Source organism: Fistularia commersonii, chromosome 10, assembly GCF_037954325.1.
Source record: "Fistularia commersonii isolate RoL2024-O1a breed Wild chromosome 10, RoL_Fcom_v1.0, whole genome shotgun sequence".
In the NCBI taxonomy this organism is placed as follows: domain Eukaryota; kingdom Metazoa; phylum Chordata; class Actinopteri; order Syngnathiformes; family Fistulariidae; genus Fistularia; species Fistularia commersonii.
This window is the reverse complement of record NC_141293.1, coordinates 8466971-8491516: the sequence shown is the minus strand read 5'-3', so window position 1 is coordinate 8491516 and position 24546 is coordinate 8466971. Positions and strand designations below refer to the sequence as shown.

Below are 24546 nucleotides of genomic sequence, written 5' to 3'. Positions count from 1 at the left end.
TAGACTTGATATCTCTTCTAAACAAATTTAGATCAACTGCACTTTTGTTATCATTATGAAGTTCTTGCAACTTTAAAGTTTTATGCTGTATCGGTTCATATCAGTGGCATAAATGATTAGATTAGATGATTAGAAATGATTAGAAACAATGCCAACATTTCCGAGAGAAAAGTATCAGTATCTATTTTATCAAAATAAAACCTGGAATGAGTGTATATCAGATGTATTTTATTAACATTCTCACATTTGTTGGTTTTTAGTCAATGCATTTCTTTTTCAACCATTAGCTCTTTTTTATGAGCAATTTTTTCAGCAATATCAGAACAAGGAATCAGAATCAGAAATACTTTATTGTTCCCGGAGGATGAAGAATATATTGAGTATGTCATTTACATTATCATTGCTATTCATTCATTAATTGTTATTGATTGTACAAATAATGGTCACAGTTTTTTCTAACTTGATACTAGAAATAGACTGTAGTCAATTTTGATCACACCACTGAGTTAAGATTAGTCTGCATTTAAGTGTGTATTGGAAATCCTAGAACATTTAGAAAGTAAAATATCAGATAATACATTGTGGTTTCACAGTTATTGTTTGTAGTAAAATATGCAATTTTACCTATGTTTCTTTTTCCAAGCAACAGGCAATAATTAGATTTCTCATTGCTTTTGGTTATAGTCTATTGTGGGGTATATAGATTGTTAGATTCATGATACTGTGTAGCTTTAAAATCAATTGCTTTGTATATTCTGGGTCTGTCCCAAAAATCCGATGACGACAAGTTCATACTGCTTTGTTTTGGAAAAGTTGCCATTTTTTAAATTAATTCTCCCCCATTGGTGATGAAATGCATGTTTGAATGCCTGATGTTTCCTCAGCGTGTGCTTGTGTGTGTGTGTGTGTGTGTGTGTGTGTTGTGTGTTTTGTGTTACTGTGCCAATTTGAAGTCACTTGATGGCTGCTGGGAATTGTATGAATGAATTATCCCTCCCCCTCAATGTCATCTGTGACTTTTCCTAAACTTGGTTTCTGTAAGAACCAGTGCATCCACTGGTTTCCAAATACAGATAATTGGATACAATTAAATTTTCCTCTATTTTCTAACCCTTCAGCTACCCGTGCACACTCAGTGTTCGCAGCTCTCTTTCTCAGCGGTACACGGTTACAAAAATGAAGTAATCAGTTGCCAAAACTATTGGTTTCTCAGTTGAAATGCGTGTTTGAAAACTACAATGTTGATATTTGAACATTTTTTGACTCTGACATTGAACAAAACTCTTTGATTCTTTTTCTGGTGCTCCTCCACAGAATGAATGGCATCTTCGACCGGCGTTGCTTTCAATTACATGGTTTAGCCCAGCTGTCGGGCCGCCTCAGGCTCGGTTTATGAGGCAGGGAATGAGTTTGGAAATAAGGGGCAATTCACTGCTGATAGATTCTTTTTCTTTTTATTTCTCTGAAAAGCGAATCGCCGAAATACCTTGAAGGGTCTGAATAATAAAACACTCTTGTCCTACTTTCAGAAGAGTTAGAGCAGGTAGATACTTGTAGAATGGAACACACACTCACACACACATAAAATTGGTCAGTGCTTTACTGCCCCAACTTTTGTTTTGATTGGTAAATCCAAAGTGCAGCAGTTGATTTGAATCCTTAAGTCAGTGATTTGCACTAAATAGTTTAGAAAACTATCATGTTTGCAAAAAATATTAGTCAAATTGAAATGAAGCGTTAGGAGATTTTTTTGTTTGTTTGTTTTTCCAGATTGTTATTTTTTTCGAGCCAGCCCACGACAACAGTTTTTTATGGTAAAAGAAGAGTTCCAGTGTACAAACACAATGAGACAGGAATGCGTCCACGGCTTCCACTTTTGCTGCAAAACATCGGCAAATACAGCCGAGAAAAACTCACGAACCCAAGCTTACTGTTCTGTATATTTCCTGTGCATCTTGTATTTGCAAGTGTATTTGCAGTCCCTATGTCCTCTATTGTAAGTCGCTTTGGATAAAAGCGTCTGCCAAATGCAATGTAATGTAATGTAATGATTCTATGCTTTTTCATGCTAGACACATATAATGCGATATAATTGACTGCTCAACTTAGTGTGGAGAAGACGTTAAATCGGTTTCATAAGAGGACTCATCGTCACTGTGTACCCTGACAACTCCTGCGTCTCGTCTACAGCTCGCTGCACAAAGGAGTGCGTTCATGGCCGGTGTGTTGCTCCAGACCGTTGTCAGTGCGAGGGCGGCTGGCGAGGGGACGACTGTTCCAGCGGTATGAAACAGCCTTTTCCTCTTGCTCATCCAGCTCATACCTTTCACCTTCACCCTTCCTCCTGCATGATGAATTGCTCTACAGCTCTTCTTTTTTTCATTACCGTCTTTACAAGAAACAGGTAAATTCGTATTCACGCTTGCAAATAAAACACTTTGAATACCAAATCAAATGACAAAAAGGAGGTTCAGAAAAAAAATGGCTGATTTTCACATGCACCACATCATCACGCACAGGAGGTCTTTCCGATGGAAACGACCAGGGAGCATTACGCGAAGCAATGACTCATTACCGTCGGCCTCGGTCCAGAAACTGCTTTACTGGTCCAATAGGACTCATCCAGCTGCACCTCCACCTCTTACTGGCATTGCTTTCACAGACCAACGAGAGCAGTCAAGTATGTCTTACGCCAGTAAGGTGAAGCATAAACAGAGAAAGCTTAGCATAAATCTCCAAAAAACATAAATAATAACTAAACATATAAAACCCACGACTTTCGAGTGAATAGTGTTTTGTGTACGGCATGTAGTCGTGTTACAGGTCTTGGTAGTAGTCATTACACAGTTGTAAAACGATACAGAAAACAGTGCTGCTCTTCAATTTAAATATTACTATATTACTATTATTTTTAGCATAAACCTCTGAAGCATAAATCTCCAAAAAACATAAATAATAACTAAACATATAAAACCCACGAGTTGCGAGTGAATAGTGTTTTGTGTACGGCATGTAGTCGTGTTACAGGTCTTGGTAGTAGTCATTACACAGTTGTAAAATGATACAGAAAACAGTGCTGCTCTTCAATTTAAATATTATTATATTACTATTATTTTCATGACTATGTAAGTTCAGAAAAGCTCTCTACTCAAAGCTAAGTTAGCACTTCCGACCTCTGAAGCAGTTTCGCGGCCTTTACAGTTTCAGTGACCTCTAGATTTTCAGTTTGTATATTGAATCAGATATTATGATATCCTAGTTTTGCCTCATTTATATGTTGATGTAAATTTGATGCATTTGGTAATGCCAACATCATCAAACGTATTGGGAAATGGGACAATTTGGGTCCCTTAGGGGTTAAGCTCTCCTACTGCTGCTGAAGAGAGCAATGAAAATGCATCAAAGCGTCTCTAAAGATGATTGAAAAAGCAGAAGCTTGTATCTTAGTCTTTTCCTGCATGTATTGCAACTTGTCCAAGTATTTATTTGCATTCAGCATCAACTCATTCAACTTCTTCTCCGGGTTGTTAACAAAACCTTTTCTCCGTCTTGTTGCATCACTTTGGGAAGAAGAGGCCGGAAAACGAAATTCAGATTATTCCTAATGTATATGTAAGAAGATGGTCTATCAGACTGTATAAAACATAATATTTGGCTAATTAGTTTTGCTATTTTTGCTAGGTTTTGCTATTTTTAACCCATTTGAAGTAAAGCCACTCTGGAAAACTTAGTTTGTATGTTTTTTTCATTGCAGTGTTACTTTATTCCAACCACGGATTTGGATGTTAAAAAATTTTTGCCGTCGCAGGTCCGTGATATTATTATTTTGATTTTTTTTCAGTGAGTTACCAGTTAAAGTTGTGGGGATGCAGCTGAAAAGCAAAGTGATGAAGAAAGAAAGAAAGTCCCTCCAGACGGATGGAGGGGCTTTAAATCTTATCCCATCAACTGATCAGAAATCCATTTCGGAAAACAAGCATTCTGTCCCCACAACAACCCGTGATTATGTACTCAATATACACTGGTATTGATATCAATGGTATTTTATCCATTTATTTAGAATTCAATTAACATGGTAATAAATTGGCTGCAGTAGTTACTCAGATAGCTTTGTAGATGATGACCCAGACAGACAGTGTTTTGTTTTCAGACATCTTCTCAACTTATCCTGACTACAGCAGCAGCAGCAGGGTAGTTATTTCAGCCATGATTGCCAGAGGAAAGAATTTGACAATTTGTAGGCACCCGCTGTTCTCCTAATATGTGAATGAGAAGGTTTATTTTGGAGGTAGATTATCAATCTGCACCCCATCTTTTCTGGAACCAAGAAACCCCAGATCAGCTATCAAGTTTTTGTTTTTTATTGGTTAATTCTAGCTATTTGGGATAGAGAAAAATTGATACAATTATTATAAGAATGAAGCAGTCCAGTTGTTTTCAACCGGCAAGAAAATAAGTACCGTAATTTCCGTAAGATAAGCCGCGACTTTTTTCACTTAAACAACGATGCGGCTAATATATGGATTTTTTTTCGGGGGGGGGGGGCTGCTAACAAACATTTATCCTCGTCACTTCTGACCAATGAAATGACCGGGAAATTCTAAGTCTTTTCAACTCCGACACCGAAGAAGACGACTCTGACGGTTTTAAAGCGCAGGAGGAAGCCCACGATAGCGATTGGCCAGCCGGTGCGGCTTATATTGAGGTACGCTCAATATTCCGGGATTACGGTAGTTTTTACACCAATTCGCTTCAGTTGCTTTACCTACCACTCACAGGTACAAGAAAAGTCTCCTCATGCGATGAAAAATACCAGAACTAAGTAAAATGAAGGTTAAGTAAGGGAGAACTACAAATATGATGTCCTCATATGCTGACTCAGGGTCACAGAGTTTAAGAGTACCCATGGGTTTTTCCCCTCGTGGATGGACTGCCTGCTTTCTGTGCAGCGGCCATGATTTTGGATCTGGCGTTGGACGGACTGTTACATAGACAACTATGATTTCTGCAGAGCCGTCTCCTGTCTAAAGCAAGTGCAGCTGAGGTTCATATCACGCAGCGTAAGCCAAAAAAAACAGCTCAACAAAAAAATGCATTAGCAAAACATCAAGTTCACCTGCGGAACGTCGTCGTCGTGTGTTGAACCCGGCTCTCAAATGTCAGGGAAAAAGTGATCCGGGCAGATTTCAAACTCTACTTTAAGATACAGATGAAGAAAAGGCAGTTATCACTTTGAACTTGCGGTATCTTGAAATAAAGCCATCGCTCGATACAACTCAACCAGCAGCAAAACAGGAAATTGTGAAAAAAAAAAAAAAAGCAGTAAATGACAGTGATACCATATGGTGTGGGAGTGTACGCCATGCATGGAAAAGTTGGATATATCTTTACCCTTTTCATGCTAGAATCTGGACAAAAAGAAAAAAAGAAACTGCCAAAAGAGCAAAGGGAAGGAAACGACAATCTGCTGGCTATACATTTTCAGTGACAAACATCTGATGGGCAAAAACAGTCAAATTTCCTTTGGGATCAATGAAGCTTTTCTAATTCTGAAGGCGTTAACTGATGCTGGCTAAAGCTTTTGTTTAATAAGACGTATCATGTAACTGCACTGAAGGCTATGAGTTTCCCCTGAGCGGCGGGGGGTAGTCGGGTAGATATCTCCATCTTCACTGCTGGATGTCGCAAGATTCTACATATTGTGATTTTATACGCCATAAATATGTTGAAGCTCCTTTTTTTTGGCCAACTTTTTCTAAACTTAAGACAGCAAAAATAGTTCTATAACTGTAATCCAAGGCTGCAATTTATAGCAGTCGGTGTGACTATGTTTTTCTTCGATGATATCTCCTCAAATTTGATCGCCTCCAAAAAAGCAGGGTGTGAAACCAGAACCACACTCTGCTGAGTTTCTGCTCCCCTCACAGAGATAAAATTTCCACTACCTTTAGCCTGCCTCATCGCTCTCCGCTGGGTCAAAAGTACACCCCCCCCCCCTCCATTTTCCCCCTGCTTCCCTCTGCAAAGTGAGGGAATAAGCTAACGGGCAGCGTCGGACGTTTTGACAGGGGTCTGATGGGAAGAGGAAATGGAAAATGTTACCCCTGCTCCTGCAGTTTTCTCCCCCTCTCATTACTCCGCTTCTCTAACCCTCATTGTGGATTTCGTCGTCTTTGTTTTCGCTTCGATCTCTCTGCCCCTTCGCCAGCTGTCTTTCTCTTGTCTTTTTCGGTACCATCCTGTAATGGAGTCATTTTGGCATGATCGGGCGGTACTTCTTGGATGCCTTAGCGTTGAGTTATTTGACTGTGGGGAAAGCAGAGGGTCTTGAAATTCCCACTGTGCATGCTTACCATTTGTTTGCCCGCAAATATGATTAATGGATGAGAGGAGGGCGATTCAGTACTCCTCACCATATACAGGAAAGAAGACTAGATGAAAAGGGGAGGGGGGGACATGGAAGAGAATGTAAAATGAGTCGATAACTGGAAAGATACCGACTGAGGCATGCTTCGTCGGGAGCTCTGAAATGTTATGTCAAAGTTGCAAACCCAGATTTAGAAAAGGTTTTGATAGAAATGCTCTTGAGAGCTGGAATTAATAAAATGACCCTTGAAGGGCAATAAAATATCCAAGGGATTAAGTGGACGCAAACAAACATAGCACAGATCATACACCAGGGAAAAGGAGGAATTTTTCCCACCATTAGTGTGAGCATTCCTTATAAAAGCTGGTGAAGAACTGCCAGCTCCGCAGTGCCAACGTTGATGCGCTTTCCATCGAGCTATATTATTTTTCAGCTCATACCATTGGGATGTTTGATTTGTATGTATGGTTTATTTGATATATTAAAATGTCGTCGAAGGAAATAACAACGTGACTCACTGAACCAACAGTGGAAATAATGGCTAGAATGGGCACAGAAAGCTAAGCTTGCTCGTAAAACATATGGAAATGAATTGCATCATGCTTATGTCTTATTTTGGGAATTCGGAAATAGGCTATTGAATTTGCATCGTAAAAATGTGTAATATCAACTCTGCATCAAAACCCGAGTTAAGTGTTGTGGTTGTGTGAAAATCTTACATGAATATGTCACATCTGCAAGATTTTCCTGTCACTATATTATAGTAGTTTTGACACTGATCCTGTTACGACATCGATATGTAAATGAAACATAAATGATCAATTTCATACTTCATAAGGTAATGACCTAAATACAATCATGGAATTGCAAAACATGAAAGGGTTTGGTACATTTTGCAAGTAACAGTCAAGTAATCGACCAAAAAGAGAGTCACACATTGTCTGAAATTTAGCAATTAACTACAAAGAACAAAAAAAAACGATGTACCTTTTATTTCACTGTAACAATGCAGATAGTAAAAGGAAATTAGAAGTAATAATTGTAAGTATAAAGAAGTATTTCAACAGAATAGGTTTAGCAGAAAACAGCAGATGTTCATATTGGAACAACAATCACACATCATCCCTATGGCAGTCAATAAGTGCTACAGTTCAGTTAATTCTGAAAAACAAAATATTAAAGTGGCTCTTTTTATGATTTAATCCGACTGTCAGACAGGTAGGTTTTGCAAAACAAATGTTAAAGAGCAGTTTTATTATTAGAGGACTAGGACAAAGGTTTGATCTCTTTGTATCGCCCTGATGGGATCATACAGATTTTCAGCAATATTACAAATGTCAGCAAAAATGGCTTCAGAATTAAGCAAACTTGTTTTTAAACTTGTAAAGGGCTGGAAATCAGAATTTCCCCTGTTCAGAAATGGGAAAAATTTGTAATGCAACACTAATCTTGTGGTACGGTGTCATGAATGTGAGAAAGATACTCAGTTTGAAATAGATATTAAGGTTATCCGCAGCTCTACCATATTTCCATTTTGGGAACATCTGCTGTCTAACCTACTTGTGTCACAGGGGAGTCACTTACCCAATCATTACGATTCCATTGATAGCAGGGGATTGTAGCCGAAGAGTTTTCAACAGGTTTTAAATTAGATACATCCTGTACAAATCATCAAAACTAATGGGATTTGAAATAGATCACAGAGATTTGGAGAGCAGAAATTCACATACATTTCCCAACCTTTCTAAAATTAAATTAACGGCCCACATTTTCCAGAACCAGGTGAAAAAACATCTTCCTGTTTAGCTTTTTCACTGTGATTTTTTTGGATCATTTTGGGCCCAGTTTTTGTTGACTTTTTGACTATTTTTTTGTAATTTCTTGCACTCTATTGGGATATCGTATGCTGACTTTTTGTTATATCTTGCCGTTTTACTCACTACATTCACCAGATGAATTTGCTGTAAATTTGTTATTCCTAAATTTGCAATCAAACCTCTAAAAAATAAAAATGACAACAAAAGGTCACTTTAGGTGGCTGCAGCATTCATATCCAGGACTAAACATGCCATCATTTGTTGAAACGTGAATACTATCTAAAACATTTTGTGCAATTAAAAGTTCAATCACTGTATTAAAAGTCATAAGTAAACATAATAAACTCTGGTCCTTGAGAATGTGCTAAACATATTACACCAGTAGTCCCCAAACTACGGCCTGGGGGCTGGAATTGGCCCGCCTCCACATTTTGCCCGGCCCCTGAGCAATACCAGACATACATTATGATATTTTAATATTTTTTTTCATTCTGGCCATGTAATCGCGTCTTGTACAGGCATAGAACGTAACGTTCTATTCCACCCCTCTGCAGTTTGTGCCTTATCTGTTCTTTTTTTCAGTGAAAAACTTGAAAAGGGTTATTATTTATTTCATAAGTGGTGTTATATATTTAACTGATTTTTTTTTTTCCTGTCAAGATCCCAGGAAGGGTTCATTTTTGGTTACATATGGGTTTCTGGAAAACAATAGATGTTTACATTTAGAAACATCTGCGATCGTCACACTTTTTATTAAAAACTGGCCCAGCCCCCCGTCAGAGAAGGGAAAAGTTATTTGGCCCTCGCGGGGAAAAGTTTGGGGATCCCTGTATTACACTATTAACTCTCAAACACGTGGAAATGTGTTTTTTTTTTGGTCTGATAAAAATAAAAGTTTTCTTACATGTGGAGAATAGTCAGCTTACCTATTTCTTTTCAACTCAAGCACAGTAAATGGTTGTTAAATTATAGAGCAATGTAGATAATTTATCATTATGAGTGAGAGTTCAGTCAAGTTCATCTCAACTTTTTTTTTTTTGTTTTATCAAGTAGTCACAGTAGTGACTCAAGTGGTGATTTGAGAGTTCAAACATTATTACGTAAATAGTGTGAAAATTCTGCCTCAAGTTATGCTGAAAAGGCAACAGCAGCCAAGGCAAAGTCATGGATAATGATGCTAGAAGGAGAGAAAACACTGAATATAAAGGACCAGGTTGGAGGTGAGAGGGAGAACCGTTTGTGAATGATGAGCAAACACGGAATAAAAAAGATGCCGACTGGAAATTAGGTGCGTCCCGTTCTCTTGTAAAGAAACTGCATTTGACAGAATAAATCCAGCAGTGCTTTTGAAGAAAGCCAAACCCTTAGGGAGATGTGTTTACACAAGCATATCTAAACAGGGGGGGGGGGGGGGGGGGTTGATATTTAGCGAGTGGCTCAGAAGCTGCCAGTTGTTCTAAGTTCAGTCGCTCAGAGAAAAAGAAAAAAAAAAAGAAAATCAATTGGTTTATTTTCCCCCTTTCATCAACCGTCCGGCCGTATCGGTCCACCGGCTGCCCTGTAGACCGTTGGGTAAGTCTCCACCGCTGTCCTGCTTTATATCTGTGTCAACATGTGGACCGCACCGGCTGAGTTTCTCATTACTCAACATGTCACACTCCAGCGGGACCCTGTTCCGATGCCCGCCGAAGTTATGATTCACTTAAACAAAAGAAGAAAGGGTCCTGCTCCGAGTTAGCGCTATAAACACTCGGCTCCGTGGCAGTTCCCTTCGCTCCGAGCCAAATTTGGCTCGACTCTACCAGTTTCTAATTGTCAAAGCGGTCCTTGTATTTTTCAAAGCCATGTGTGCAGCAGAGGCAAAGCTGGGGTGGGGGTAGAATTATGGACACATGACGTGTTTCTCAGGTCTTATTGCCCTGTTGACTCAGTGCATTAATATGTGTAGTCCACCAGAAAAACATGTTTTCACAGAGTTCAGCATGAAATCGTTGGAGCGGTTCTTTTTTTTTTTTCTCTAGCTGTTGGGAGGACAAGTGAAACTCATCCATCAGTGACGTCAGTCTTATTGGATATCATGTATTCTCTGTGAAATCTATGAGTTATTGATGATAAATTTGAAGAATGGAAGCATTACCAATCTCAAAACATGAGCCAGAGGATTGAAATGTCCCTTAATCCTGGACTGAAATTTAAACCCTGTGCGAGCCGCTGCGCACTTATCTCGAAGTCTATCTTGTGAATTCAAAGCAAAGGTTCCTGTCATTTAAAATGTTGTGGATAAGCAAAAGAAATCTTGATATATTTGCCATACCATAGACATATAAAGACATTAGAGTGCTCAAACACACATAAAAACTTCAAAAATAAAGAGATTTTATATACCGGGGAGACAGTGTACAACTGGCCACTTTATACTGTGTGTGTTAAACCACAAACAAGCATGCACGAAATTAAACATGTGGCTCTATGACACTTTTTTTAAGTTGTGCATACGTGTATGGGCATCGCAGTTGTGTTTCAACGCATGTAATGCGGCGTATGAATCAAAGTTACACTCGGGCAAAAATTGTACAATTTTACGATTTTACACCCCTGTGTGTGGAGGGGCTAAAGTAGTGTGAGGTAAACTGCTAATCATGATCCAGGTTTTAGGAGGGCTGATGATCCAGACCAATATTTGGAGTCGGGCTTAGGAACTGCAGGCGGAGGGAATAACGTTGCTGACGTTTTAACAACTAATAGCGTCTTAAACGTGATTGAGTGCGTGAACGCGGTCGAACAGATTTGAGAAGAGCAGGACTGATGATGATTAGTGGCAGCTGGTAGCGCCCCCCAACACGCACACGCACACACACACACACACACACACACACACACACACACACACACACACACACACATAGCTCCTGCAATCAGTCATAGCATGACAGACAAAAGAAAGGGAGCTGCGTACATGGAAGCAAGTCTTAGGGATCATATACAGTTTTGTTAAGTTGAGGAATATTTGTGTGTGTGTGTGTGTGTGTGTGTGTGTCTACATTTGGTTGCATGAAATTGAGGTTTGACTCAATGTTTTGAGAACCAACTGAGCAGTTTTACAGGAAACTTGACTGGTTACGATATTTGGAAAATTGCGGGCGGTGAAAGCCGGAGCTTCTTTGGTGTGAATGTTTATAGTTCCTGGGCGACCGGCGGAGTAGAACCAAAAAAAATGACTTTCTGGATAAACATGTTTTAAATGTTTGATGTCCCAGTACAGTGTTCACATCTATTTCTTGAGAAAGATATGCAGTTGGTTTAAGGGTAAATTGTTAAAAAACAGGAAAAAAAGGGAATTCATTAAAATGTTTTTATTGTGATTTGTTTGTTTTCTATTCATCTGGATTATTCAGATAATTTGAATTATATTTTTGTCATTACTTTCTTGTAGCAATAACTGTGATTTTAAGTGGCCCTATTTCTTTACCTTCCTGTCACAAATTTGGATTTCTGTAGGGGATTTGAAAGACACTGATCAACATTTTTCAGAGTAGAATAATCTTAACGTGTCAGTTGTAGATGCACATTTTCAAATTGCATGGTCCTGATTCCCAGTTACATAGAGATCAATGTTCAGTCAAATTCCCTTTAAACTAAGTGCTGAGATCAGAAATCTCGGTCGATTGTCAACATTTTCCATCTTCTTCTGTGTTCAAATTTACATTCAGTGGTTGCATTCAAATACTGAGATTTTCATCTTTTTTTTCCATCACTTTTACATGCTTGCAACAATGTGAATTGAAATTTAGTGCTTAGAATTTGTGCATTTGACCCTGTTGCACCCCCTGGAGGTTGCCCATACACTTCTAAGGTGACCCTGTATATTTCAGAAAGCCAGAATTTAAAGTTAAATAACAGGTAAATTATCTATTTTTCTATTTAATAATCATAATGAATGTATTGAAGGACACTGCCCATTCACCCTATTAAACCTGCAGATAGAAGTGGCTTTATTTCAGGGGTGTCAAACTCAAATACACAGTGGGCCAAAATTCAAAACAGGGACAAAGTCGCGGGCCGACCTTGATATTTATTGAAAAACATCTTCCTCAAGATATAGCAAGGAACCCAAACAAGTTTTGCTTAAAAACGAAATATGGAACAAGCTTAGCTTAATACTATACAATATATAACTTAATATTGCACACATGCAAAATCCTGTTTTCTGCCTAAGTAGCAGGGTGCCAGTATTAGCATAAGGTCGCTATGACTACCGTACAAAGAGGAGAGGGCGTTTATGGGCCCTGTTGTGATTTTCGTGCCAAAACACCAGCAGAAAATTTGTAAAATTAGCGATACATGCATTGTAGACTATACCAGCCGGCCAGCTTTTATAGTCATTTTGTATGGCTTTGCGGGCCAAATATAATTACAGTGCGGGCCGAATTTGGCCCGCGGGCCGGAGTTTGACACCTATGCTTTATTTGGTTATAAATTGATCCTTTTCAAAGAATTTGCCAGGCCGATCTCCTTTCAGCTTACCTAATGCTTGTCTGGATGTATCAGGCGTGATTTGCAATCCAGAATTTAAAGCATCCTGTTCTCTCTCCCCCAGCCTGTGACGAAAAACACTGGGGTCCAGGCTGCGGCCAGCGGTGCAGATGTGAAAACCGAGCCCTTTGCGACCCGGTCAAAGGGTTGTGTCAGTGTCAGCCGGGGTTCAGAGGTGCCTACTGTGAAGAGACCTGTCCTGCTGGAACCTTCGGGAAGAACTGCCGTCAGAAATGCAAGTGCGGAACCGGAGGATCCTGCGATAAGGCGACCGGAGAATGCGTTTGCCAAAAGGATTTCACCGGGACTTTGTGAGAGCACTTTAAAAAAAAAAAAAACATTTTCATGAATGTGTGCGCAATACATAAGGTTTTTTTTTTAACCCATCTTTATTCAATTTCAGCACAGTCTACACCATTAGGTCATGTTACAAGGTGCAATGTTGTTTTAAGTATTTCCCACCTGTTAAATTCATCCATCCTGAGGTCATAAATCCATTTCACAATCAACTCCAACTCCCCGCAAACAGCACCAATAAAAAAAAAAACAACAGACAAAACACCCACGAAGTCTGTAAAGACAACGGGGCTTCCTTTTTCATTTGTAGTCTTGTCTTTTCCAGATGTTCACTGACTTAGCTAAACTAAGCAAACTAAAAAGGAGCACCTGAACTTGAAATTTTCTTCTGATAAAGTTAAAAAAATGTAATAAGGCCAACCTGTCGTCACCTCCTTGAGGCCCTAGTTATCACAACACTGGGAAACACCTTGAATAGTAGCCAATCTCAGCAGCTACAGGACTGTCTCAGAAAATTAGAATATTGTGATAAAGTTCTTTTTCATGATACTCTTAATATTTTGAGGTTGGATTTTTGAGTTTTTTTAAGATGCAAGCCATAATCAGCAATAGTAAAATAATAAAAGGCTTGCAATATTTCAGTTGATTTGTAATGAACCCATGTCATTTTTGTTTTTGTAATTGCATTACAGTCCTGTATATCGAAAGGTGCCTTGAACACAAAATGTAAAATTTACATTAAGAGCTACCTCCTTATGCAAGCAAAAAATATGATTTCTTTTTACCTCACTAACTTTGAAGATTTTCAACTGTCAGGAAAAAACACCCTACCAAGTTATGTTTGCATCACAGATTGCGAGACGCAAAAGTGGCCCCAGATGAAGAACATTTTAGTCTTATGATTCATCTGTTACACCCTGTCTTTTTTTAAACTATCCTTGAGGACGTGTACTGCCTGAAACAAATCTTACACCACTTTGACCCAAATTTAAGAGGCTGGTTTCCAACAGCAATTACTCGATAAAACCCTTTTTAATGAGCTATGTATACCTAATGAGTTTGCATGTTATTTTACCTCCCTGGTGTGATTTTGAAATATAGTGCTACAGGTAGTGCCTGCCAATTCCTCTGATTGGTAAAACCTTGCACAAATGTGCGGATCATTATTGCAATAGCAGCCCTGATGCCAGGGGCTGTAGAAATTATTCAGACTTTTTATTATCAGTTATTTATAGGAATATTCTAAACATTTTTTTTTTTCTTGCATTTTTAATTTTTAAGCATGGGTGGTTAATTCAAATTTAACTCATCCATTTGTATCTATCAGGATTGGTGTTCAGTTGACTGTGCAAAACTGAAGCGGGACCTCGTGCGTTTTTGTCGCGCAAGCAAGTCTCCAGGCTACCGAAGGGTTGTTTCGACTCAAATGTTGGCGTGATCTCTACTTACAGCTGTGACAAGGCATGCTCCGGGAAATGCCAGGCGCGATGCCCATGCCAGAATGGAGGCATCTGCAGGGGCAAAGGAATCTGCACTTGCCCTCCTGGATGGACGGTAAGTCTCCTATATAACGGTCAACTTGTTTTCTAGCCGGTTCCAAACGTTGTTTATCAGTCTTTCGCTTTTTTCCCCCCGTTTTTGGAAAACACGCATGGGTAGAAAAGCGTTAGTTTTACGAATCTGTACTTTTTACACGTTGTCACAATTCAGTGTATCTTCTCCCTCTCAGGGGGCGGTGTGCACGGAGCGATGCGCAGAGGGAAGGTACGGGCCGAATTGCACCGAGGAGTGTGTTTGTCACAACAGGGGAAAGTGTGATCCTGAAACAGGACAGTGCCAGTGTGCGAAAGGTTTCACCGGCAACAGGTGCGTATTTGCCAATTTCGGCCGGTCGATTTTTGTCGAGGCATATGCGCCTCCTTGTAGCTTCATAAAGGCCCGTTCATCCCATTCGTCGCATTCCTTGTAATCTATAATCCGTCGTAAGTGAGCGACAATCCCCCATCTTCTGAAAAGAAGAGTAAACGATCGCAACATTTTTTAGGTTTAACTTATTATTTCAAACTTGTTTGGATGGTTTACTGACCGAGCGCGGCTGTGTTTCCTCTTTTGAGGTTTGCACTTCTGTTGTTCTTTTACTTAATTTGTTTTTAATCAAAAACCAGAACAGGATGTTAATGAAGGAAGCCTTGCAGAGCTCTACATAAGGTGAATAAATGAGGTTTTAGCTAACTTTCTATGTAGTAAATGTTTGCATGTATGTGTGCAGCTCCGAGATGGGATAACCGTATACGAGACTTCGGCTAGGTGTTGATATACAATTTATTTTTCTTGAGGTCAGAATTTCTCCCCGTTATGTGTGATAGCAGGGAAGTTGACAAGCAGCCTCATCTTTCCCCTTCCTCATCACACTGTGATTTAAATCAGGGAATTCCTGTATCTTTCATCGCCGATGTCGGCCGGAGAAAGTAGCAGTTAGGTCCTTCCATCCGAGCACAGATGAAGCCGAATTGCTCACCTAACCGCACAACGAAAGTCAGGCTAAGATGTGGTTTGTGGGTGAAAATTGTCATCGAACCTCGTCCGCCGGCACGCGTGACCCTCCCTCTCCCTGCCCTCAGATGCAACGAGGAATGCGCTGTGGGTTCTTACGGCCAGGATTGCAAAGGCGTCTGCGACTGTGCTAACGGCGCTCGCTGCTATAATATTGACGGAGGCTGTTTATGTGAGCCGGGCTTCAGCGGACCACACTGCAGGGACAGGATGTGTGTGCCCGGCAAATACGGCATGCACTGCGAGCGCACGTGTCTCTGCCAAGACAAACACACACTCAGGTAAGGCGGTCAGGAGAGGATCAAGGTGTGTGAGCCGCACAAACATTTCCTTCAGACCGGAGGCTGTCACGGTTTGGGTGAATTAAATTCCATGTAAAACAACATTTCTCTCCTCAATTTGGGCCTTCCTGACTTTCAGGCATCACATTTCTAATACTTCTAAAATTTGAATTTCGAGGGTTACCCAAAAACCATAATTCAACACTTGTCCCTTGTGGACTTTTCTATTTAAAATGAATCAAATTGGTTATTTGCTCAAGTCTATCAATAAAACGCATGTCTTCATTCTTGTCAAATCATTCAATCTCTAATATATTTTGTACACCCAAAGGTAAATTTTTGCAATCTAAACATAATCTGAACTTTTGCAGACAATGATTTTTTTCATTACATACATTAATTTATCCTAGAATTTTACCATAAAGCCCGACAGGATTTTCCATGAAAATGTTTTTTAGGATCTAAATCTACCTGAACCTCTATGCCCAAAGTGAAATTACCTAATATGTTGGAGACATTTTGATTTCCTGCTGTATGAAAATGACATATTTGAAAAGTGAGTAACTCATGGTTCAGCTTCAGATGTGTTTTTTATGGGGTTTTACTCCCTAAAATTCAAATAAAACCAAATTTTAAGCCAATTTTAAAGTTCAAATGTATTATTGTGGAAAGCAGCCTGGAACTTTGTGAGGTGTCAATTTGGAATTGTCGTTTTGTATCGATCAGTTGTCGTATCCATTTATTGAAACCTGGGCTGCTCTGACCTTTATTACATCCCTCCCTTTTCTTAAATGTGACAAACCCAGTGCGCTTGTTGATTTTTATGGCTTTCAGGAACAAGCTGTTTTCAGTGCAGTGCATTTTGACCATTCCAAAACAACAGGATCAGACTCAGATTTTCTTTTTTTTCTCTTCTCCGCCACGCCCCAGAGGAGAGGTCAGGAAAAAGCCAGTAGAATTAGATATTCTCAGTTAAAATTCAGGCCCTATTCATGGGTGTAATAAGTTCATCAGATCAGATACCTTGTCAGCGGGAGCTGCAATGTCATGTAATGTTTACAGCAAAACTGTAGTGGTGCGAATTAGAATTAAGCTCTACGAGGCCTCTTTTGTATCCATTGCAAGTTTTCAGTTTTTCATCCGCAGTTTGGCTGTTTATGAGGGAGAATAAAGTTGAATCTGAGTCTACTAAAGTTTTTTTTTTGTATCAGAGTGGAAAGCTGCATGAGTAATCAAAACACACGGTAATTAATGAAGCGTGGTCAACATTCTGCAACATTCCACCCTGCAAATCAAAATCTCCTGACAGATAACCTGATTGTTTAGGACAGGTATGAAGGGGAAAACCGAACCTTTCTCATTTTGATGTTGATGCAGAAAGTTGAATTTGACTGCAGTCATGAGTCAGTTGTTCTTCCGCAGAAAATTCCGCTATGTGTATTTTTCCACCAGTTTCTCACCTCGTGTTTTTTTTTTTTTTTTACTGTGCTTTAATTTCCAGCTGCCACCCAATGAAAGGAGAGTGCACGTGCCATCCGGGCTGGGCTGGACTGTTCTGCAATGAGACCTGTGCTCATGGGTTCTATGGTCATGGGTGCCTGGAGCCATGTCTGTGTGTGAACGGAGGCGTGTGTGTTAGCGCCACTGGCAAATGCCGCTGCGCCCCCGGGTTTACAGTGAGTCGAAATAAAAATTAAAAAAAACACCTTCAGTAACATAAACTGCAGGGAACATCACTGAGGAATATGTTAAGTCATATTAGACTTCGTCATTTTACAATGAGTGTCCAAAAATGTTGCTATACATTGCACTGCTAAAACTTTTTCTGGCAGAATTTTTTTTTCACAACATCCACAAATTACATTACATTACATTACAGTCACTTGGCAGACGCTTTTATCCAAAGCGACTTACAAAAAGTGCAATTCAGTCACCCAAGACCCGAAGTATCAGTCGGAAGTCAGAAGTGACCACTCTACCAAAAAGCCATCTCAGAACTATATACATACATACACTCAATTCATGTTTTTTTTGTTTGTTTGTTTGTGTTTTTTTTTTTTTTCAAATTTTCAAAAAAAATTCAATGTTTTTTTCAAATTCAAATTTTTTCAAATTCACTCAGCTTTTCAAATATTGTGCTAAAAAAAAATCAATTTACAATAACACTTAATACAGAAAGATAATTAAGAAATTGTGTCAAAATTCAGAAAAAGAAACTTAAATTAACAGTGTGTTGACCCATGATTTTTCCTTTGAAAAATAAAGTATATTTTTAAATAAAGCGTTGGGGAAATGGGCGCCCATGTGTGTTTTTTTTGGCATTTCGTCAGCATTTACATGTTGTTGCTCATCGATAGGGGGTTCACTGTGAAAATCCGTGCAAGAGTGGAACGTTTGGAATGAACTGTTCCCTGGAATGTTCCTGCAAGAACTTCGTCGACTGTTCACCGATAGACGGCGTCTGCTTCTGCAAAGAGGGTACGTCGTTCGCTCACCAATCAAAGGACGTTCATTCGTCCATAATAGCTTAAGTAAAACTGATTAAACGCTCCATCGGTGAGGCGAGAAATCTAAATGGCTGACCGTCCTTCACATGTCTGCAGGCTGGCGAGGGCCGGACTGTTCTACCCCCTGCTCCGAGGGAACCTGGGGTCCAGGATGTAACGCAACCTGCCACTGTGCCAACGGAGCGAAATGTAACCCCGCAGATGGATCCTGCACCTGCACGGCCGGCTGGCAGGGCCCACGCTGTGACCAACCCTGCCCGGTGAGTGGCTGGACACGGTTGCGTCTTGCTGATTCTGAGATTATCACTCCAGACACTTTGCTAATAGAAGCATTCAGCACACGGGTCTCGTCAAAAACAAAAGGTTGGTAGAATCTGTCGATAACCGCTAAGAAGGTCAGTTTAATTTTATTGCATCAGTCCATCAAAAAAAGCCCGAAAGTAATTCACCAATTCATGTAACGATGTAGGTGTTTCTACTTCAATAGTCGTCGAGTCAAAGCCGCAGCATTACATCAAGCAATCTGCAAGATAAAAAATGCACAGTTAACTCTGATTACGCTCATAAAAAGTCGCAATTATGCCGGACATATTTCTTGTGATCGGTCGTCAGTCTTTCTTCTGTGTGTCAGACCGCCAGCCATTCTACACAACAACACACTGTCACTGTGGTATTTTGACTCTGGCTGTGCACGGAAGAGATTCCACTTATCGTTCTTTGTACGCTGCCGTTTGTTCGCACGTGCAGATGGGCACGTTTGGACCGAGCTGCCTGAAGAGGTGTGATTGCGTTCACGCCGACGGCTGCCAGGCAACAACGGGGGAGTGTCAGTGCCGGCCAGGCTGGTGGGGTGAGTGATGACATTGGCCCGGGTACCTTTGCCAGCACGGCTTCGGTATCGCAGATCGTCCCGGCTCAACAGAGCCAACCGGCCTCACCCTGCGAGCACGATTGCTCTACGGTTGCACCCGAGCGGTTTCAAGCGCTTCTTCATATTTTTTTTTTTTTTTATCTTAAATGGCTTCACAATTAGGCTTCACTTTACACCTTGGACTTGGAATAAAAAGTGAATATCACAACACTGGTAGTTTTAAAAGCATTGTGGGAACAGAGAATGTTCCACATTTCAGAGGCCTTTTTAAATAAGGCTCTTTAATACAGAAAACTTTCTGTTGAGAATAAAAAGGAAACGTAACCCACGCTCAATGTAGATCACTAAAGAGACCAACCCAGATGTCAGCCTTGATTCGGGTATTTAAAAATGACCTGTGAAACATTACATTACATTACATTACATTGCATTTGGCAGACGCTTTTATCCAAAGCGACTTACAATAGAGGACATAGGGACTGCAAATACACCTGCAAATACACGATGCACAGGAAATATACAGAACAGTAAGCTTGGGTTAGTGAGGTTTTTATTTATTTATTTATTCATTTTTATTTTTATTTATTTATTTATTTATTTTTTGACAGAGACACAAAAACGTACACACACACACTGCATAGCCTAACTTGCTGCCACTGCAAGATAAGAAACCAACCATTACTTTAAAAGACACACTTGAAACACCTGGACTGGACAAAAGAGAGCTGCGTAAAGCCATGTTGTAAGTCAAGCCAGGTTGACGTCTGAAGGACATTAAATTTTAACTTTTGACTCTACTGATATCGCCCGTGATACGGCAGTCTGAAGGTGCAGTTTTAACTGCAGGTCAACCTAATAGCTAATGTCCCAACAGGTCCGCGCTGCAGTGAGCCCTGCTCCGAGGGTCTTTGGGGTCGCCACTGCAACCAAACCTGTTTCAAGCATTGTCCCAACAGCGACACCTGTGTGAGGGAGACAGGGGCGTGTGTGTGCCGCCCTGGATATTGGGGTGTCACCTGTCAGAACAGTGAGTGACACTGAAGCATTTTTATAATTCAATGAACTCCCCACATCATAAACAAGTGCACGCTTGTGTCACAGAATGCAGATCAGGAATGTATGGCGACCAGTGCGGCATGTCCTGCCCGTCCTGCGGCCAGTCATACCGCTGCCACCATGTGACGGGCGAATGTGACTGCCTGCCTGGATACACTGGACCCGACTGCAATCAAGGTATTTACAGGACAGAATGTGTTTTCACTATTTTTTTAAGCTCGCATTTAGTTTAATATTCTGTGATAATTTCGTCGATAGATTTGGTAAGTAAAGACATCTGTCTGTTAGTCATAAACATCTTAGATCAGACTTGGTGATTTTACGGGCGGAGGGATGAAAAACATGAAAAAACAAAAACGTAGTTAATGTTATACAAGTGATTTGCTCTTCTGTTTTCACCGGTTCCGCCACCGTTAAGATTTCTCATTGGCTCCTTGTTAAAATGAATTTCCCACCCGTCTGAGATGAAGAGGAACAGTAGAAATATCATTGTTTGGAGTGAAGAAAAAATAAATAAATCTTCAACAAATGTGTAACACTTAAAACAGTGCAGTGGAATGTGTTTTTAAGGCAAATAAATGTGTTGCACTCGCAGATGTATTTATTGATAAACCAAAATAGCTTTTGTGTCAAACAGATCTCAGTTAGTTTACAGAAGAGGGAAGCAAAGTCAATTTGCACTGTTTCTCTGTCCGTAATCTTCTTTAAAAACAAATGTTCTCGCCTATCGAGTTATTTGACAATGGTCAAATTGTCAAATCACTAAAAACCCTGTTTGTCCCCTGTTCTCTTAACTAACTAACTGACTAATATGATCCTCTTTCACTACATCCATGTATATCCTCATTTTAAAAGACAATCCAACCTCCCTTTTCCATCAGAAAAAAAGGGAAACTTGATAAAATATCAAGTGGGTGAAGCTTGCCGGCTCAAAATTTTTTTCTCAATTGATAATGAGAGGAACCATTAAACATGTAAATATAGGCTACCAGTTTTCCACCAGTAACTGGAAAATTGTACTAAGTTGCATTATCTTCTGATAACGTTCATGGTGTTTAAAGTATAGAATTCAATTGGCAGTTCAAGTATAATCCACAATGTCAGATTATTTCCATCAACAGGGATGTTCACTGTGAGAGCAGCTAGTGCAGGTGATGCTATATGTGTGTATGCACGTGTGTTACAGTGTGTCCAGCTGGCTACTACGGGAAGCAGTGTTCCGAAGTGTGTGTCAACTGCGCAAACAACTCGACGTGCGATCACCGAGATGGTCACTGTGAATGTTTGCCCGGCTGGACGGCCACCGACTGCTCCATACGTGAGTGTGTGAAGGCTGCAGAGCGACGGGAACATAAAGAATCGGTTTAGTGCTTAACTTGCTGACAGTGCAGCGATTATAATGAAGGAGGGGGGAGATAAACAAAGGTCATGACTCGGTCAAGAGAGGTCTCGCGTGAGCAAATAAGAAGAAACACATTGCAATAACAAGTTAGGCAGAGAGAAGTTCAAGTCCAGGACTAGATCGAGATTGCAATCAGAGTTAAAACAAAATTGAATCTACTGCAGATGTTGACACCATGGTGGACAAGATAGGGTAAGTGTAACCTTATCTGTGTAACTAGCAGGTGTAATAGATAACTCATGCTCAGGTCTAAGAGGGTTGTGAAAAAATCAGGTTATTTTTATCCTTAAGATAAACACTTGGTCCATGTGTTTTCATACAATATTTCTCTTTCATTAATTGACATTTTCCAGCTTGCAGCCCAGGACGCTTTGGCTCTTTCTGTGCTCAGACGTGCCCCTGCACCGCCAACTTCATCTGTGACAGATTTACCGGGGATTGTGTGTGTGAGGCAGGATCTGATTGTAAACAAGGTACAGATGATTCCTTTACCGGCCGACTGTCTGCCTTTCGTTCACACAGATTAGCTGAACTGGTCGATAAAGAAGGGCTTTCTACTCAACACTGCCTTTAATTTCCATTTTTGAAACTTGGCTGATTAAACTTTCCTGTCTCAAAGGTGGAAAGTTGAAATCAGATCTCATTTTTTCCCCCATTTCCACAGACTCCTCAGGGGAAACAGGCAGCGTCATGGTTCCTCTCCCCCCCGGTGAGAAGGAATCATGGGGTGCCATCAGCGGCATTGTGGTGCTGGTCCTCCTGGTGGTGGTTCTGCTGGCACTGCTCCTGCTCTATCGCCGCAGACAGAAGGAGAAACAAAATAACACGCCAACCGTCTCCTTCTCCACCAGTCGTACCGTCAACTCGGAGTACGCTGTCCCAGGTTTGTACATATCATACCGTCCGAACAGTACATTTGTTTAACATTTCATATTTACTTTTGATAATGGAAAGACACCACACACTACACTACGCCGCCATTTTAAAAAATAACGACAGTTTTATCTCTGCAGAAAGGTATCTTTGTCTCTTTAAAGATCTTCAGACGTTTTAAAAGGTATAGCCTTGAATCGCGTGTGATGTTCGCATTGTAAATGACCAAGAAAAAAAAAATGTATTTATAAAATACTGAAAATCAGCAAACATGAACTCAGTACACCACTTATACTTGTACTGATGAGTGCTTATTGAAAAGTGTGCGATAGAAAATGGAGGTCTATAACTTATAACATGCAACGTTGGGGAGTTGCTGTTAGTCTGTGCAGCATTTTATTCACTTTGAGGTATTTAAGCTTCAGGTGACAGGACTCTGTGTGTTTGCGTTGGCCTACAGACGTGCCGCACAGTTACCACCACTACTACTCCAACCCCAGCTACCACACCCTGAGCCAGAACCGGCCACCTCTGCCTCATCTGCCCAACAACCACGACCGCACCATCAAGGTGAGCGTCTGCTCTGCCACCTGTGGGATGAATATTGTTAATCTGACTCCTCTAGATTGATTAATTTCAGTGCAAGTTATGCACATCAAACCATTTCCTCCTCTTCAGATCTGGTATGTTGGTGAAAACTGTGCTGATCCAAATGATCTGATCAGACTTGTTGTGTCTATAACTAGCTGGATTTGGATTTCAGGTTGTGAAATCTAAAATCAGCATTCTAGGATACTGACAGTGGTATTGAACTAAATTCCAATGTTTAGAAAATGCATCTTCAACTTTCTATTTTATTGATTTTAAGTGATGTATTTTAACCCGTTTGTAATCAAAATCTATCACCTTTCTGATGTTTGATGATGCAGGTCCAAAGTACAAGTTAAATCATTTTAATTTGATAAAATGTCTGTCCCCATCTGACAGAACACCAACAACCAGCTGTTCTGCAGCGTAAAAAACATGGAGCGAGAACGGCGAGGCCTGTTTGGTGTCGAGAGCAATGCGACACTGCCTGCAGACTGGAAGCACCACGAGCCTCGCAAAGACACCGGTCGGTCTGCGATTAGTCATTTTATTTTTTACATTTTATTTCATCACTTGAAATTCATACAGCAAAAAAAAAACAACGTAAAAGCTGCTTAAGAGGGTTTGTTGATGTGCTAGTTTTGCAGATAAAATGCTTAAACATAGTTACCTTATATTGATTTTTTTTTGTGGGTTATAGGAGCCTTTGGGATTGATCGGAGTTACAGCTACAGCGCCAGCCTTGGTAAATATTATAACAAAGGTAGTTTCACTTTCTAAAGGACTAGTAATCTAGTCATGACATTGGTTGACGTATAAAAAAGTGTGGCTGTAGTCATGAAGTACACATTTTATATTCTTCATGTAATTGTCAAATCCTATTTCTGGCCTAAACGCTTTTTTTTACGCTTAAGCTGTCCTGTGTGTTCAGCAGTATTTTCTCGGATTCCAGAGCTGAAGGACACTGTGGCGGCGAGCAGCAGCTCTCTGAACAGTGAGAATCCTTACGCCACCATCAAAGATCTGCCTGGTCTGCCCTTCTGCCCCCCTGAGAGCAGCTACATGGAGATGAAGGCAGCCGTGCCCAGAGAACGAGCGTACACGGAGATCAACCCGCCGTTTGATACCAGTTCGTTACGCAGAGGTGATTACTCTCTAAGTGCAAATCAACGGTCATTCCTGTTAAACCACAATATGTCTAGCTTTGTTTTTTTTTGCAGCAACAGGCCTCAGTTTCTTGATGACCACTTTGCCCCCAATGTAAGGGTGGGCGGCAATGTTCCCTCTGATTTTTCATATGTCTGGGCATACAGACAACCTCCCTGAGCAACATTAGATGTGCACGCTGTGGCCACACACCAGTATCACAACAGGGATCATAGCTTCCATTTAGTCAATTTT

General features: G+C 40.4%; 1 protein-coding gene across 6 annotated transcripts in view; it reads left to right on the top strand.

Annotated features, from left to right (window-relative positions):
* Positions 1 to 24546, top strand: part of pear1 (platelet endothelial aggregation receptor 1) — a 70543-nt gene that overhangs the window by 44741 nt on the left and 1256 nt on the right. Inside the window, exons 6-23 of one of the 6 annotated variants that reach the window (XM_086153568.1) lie at positions 2191 to 2283; positions 12782 to 13028; positions 14466 to 14568; positions 14744 to 14880; positions 15636 to 15848; positions 17350 to 17524; positions 18206 to 18326; positions 18452 to 18615; positions 19103 to 19205; positions 20101 to 20253; positions 20328 to 20459; positions 21469 to 21600; positions 22038 to 22157; positions 22349 to 22567; positions 23018 to 23127; positions 23545 to 23671; positions 23846 to 23908; positions 24080 to 24289. In XM_086153568.1, the coding sequence (XP_086009694.1) occupies positions 2191 to 2283; positions 12782 to 13028; positions 14466 to 14568; positions 14744 to 14880; positions 15636 to 15848; positions 17350 to 17524; positions 18206 to 18326; positions 18452 to 18615; positions 19103 to 19205; positions 20101 to 20253; positions 20328 to 20459; positions 21469 to 21600; positions 22038 to 22157; positions 22349 to 22567; positions 23018 to 23127; positions 23545 to 23671; positions 23846 to 23908; positions 24080 to 24289 (2622 nt within the window). Of the gene's footprint in view, positions 1 to 2190; positions 2284 to 12781; positions 13029 to 14465; positions 14569 to 14743; positions 14881 to 15635; positions 15849 to 17349; positions 17525 to 18205; positions 18327 to 18451; positions 18616 to 19102; positions 19206 to 20100; positions 20254 to 20327; positions 20460 to 21468; positions 21601 to 22037; positions 22158 to 22348; positions 22568 to 23017; positions 23128 to 23544; positions 23672 to 23845; positions 23909 to 24076; positions 24290 to 24546 lie in introns of all 6 variants that reach the window. The other 5 variants (XM_086153567.1, XM_086153571.1, XM_086153569.1 and 2 more) reach the window with 5 other exon arrangements.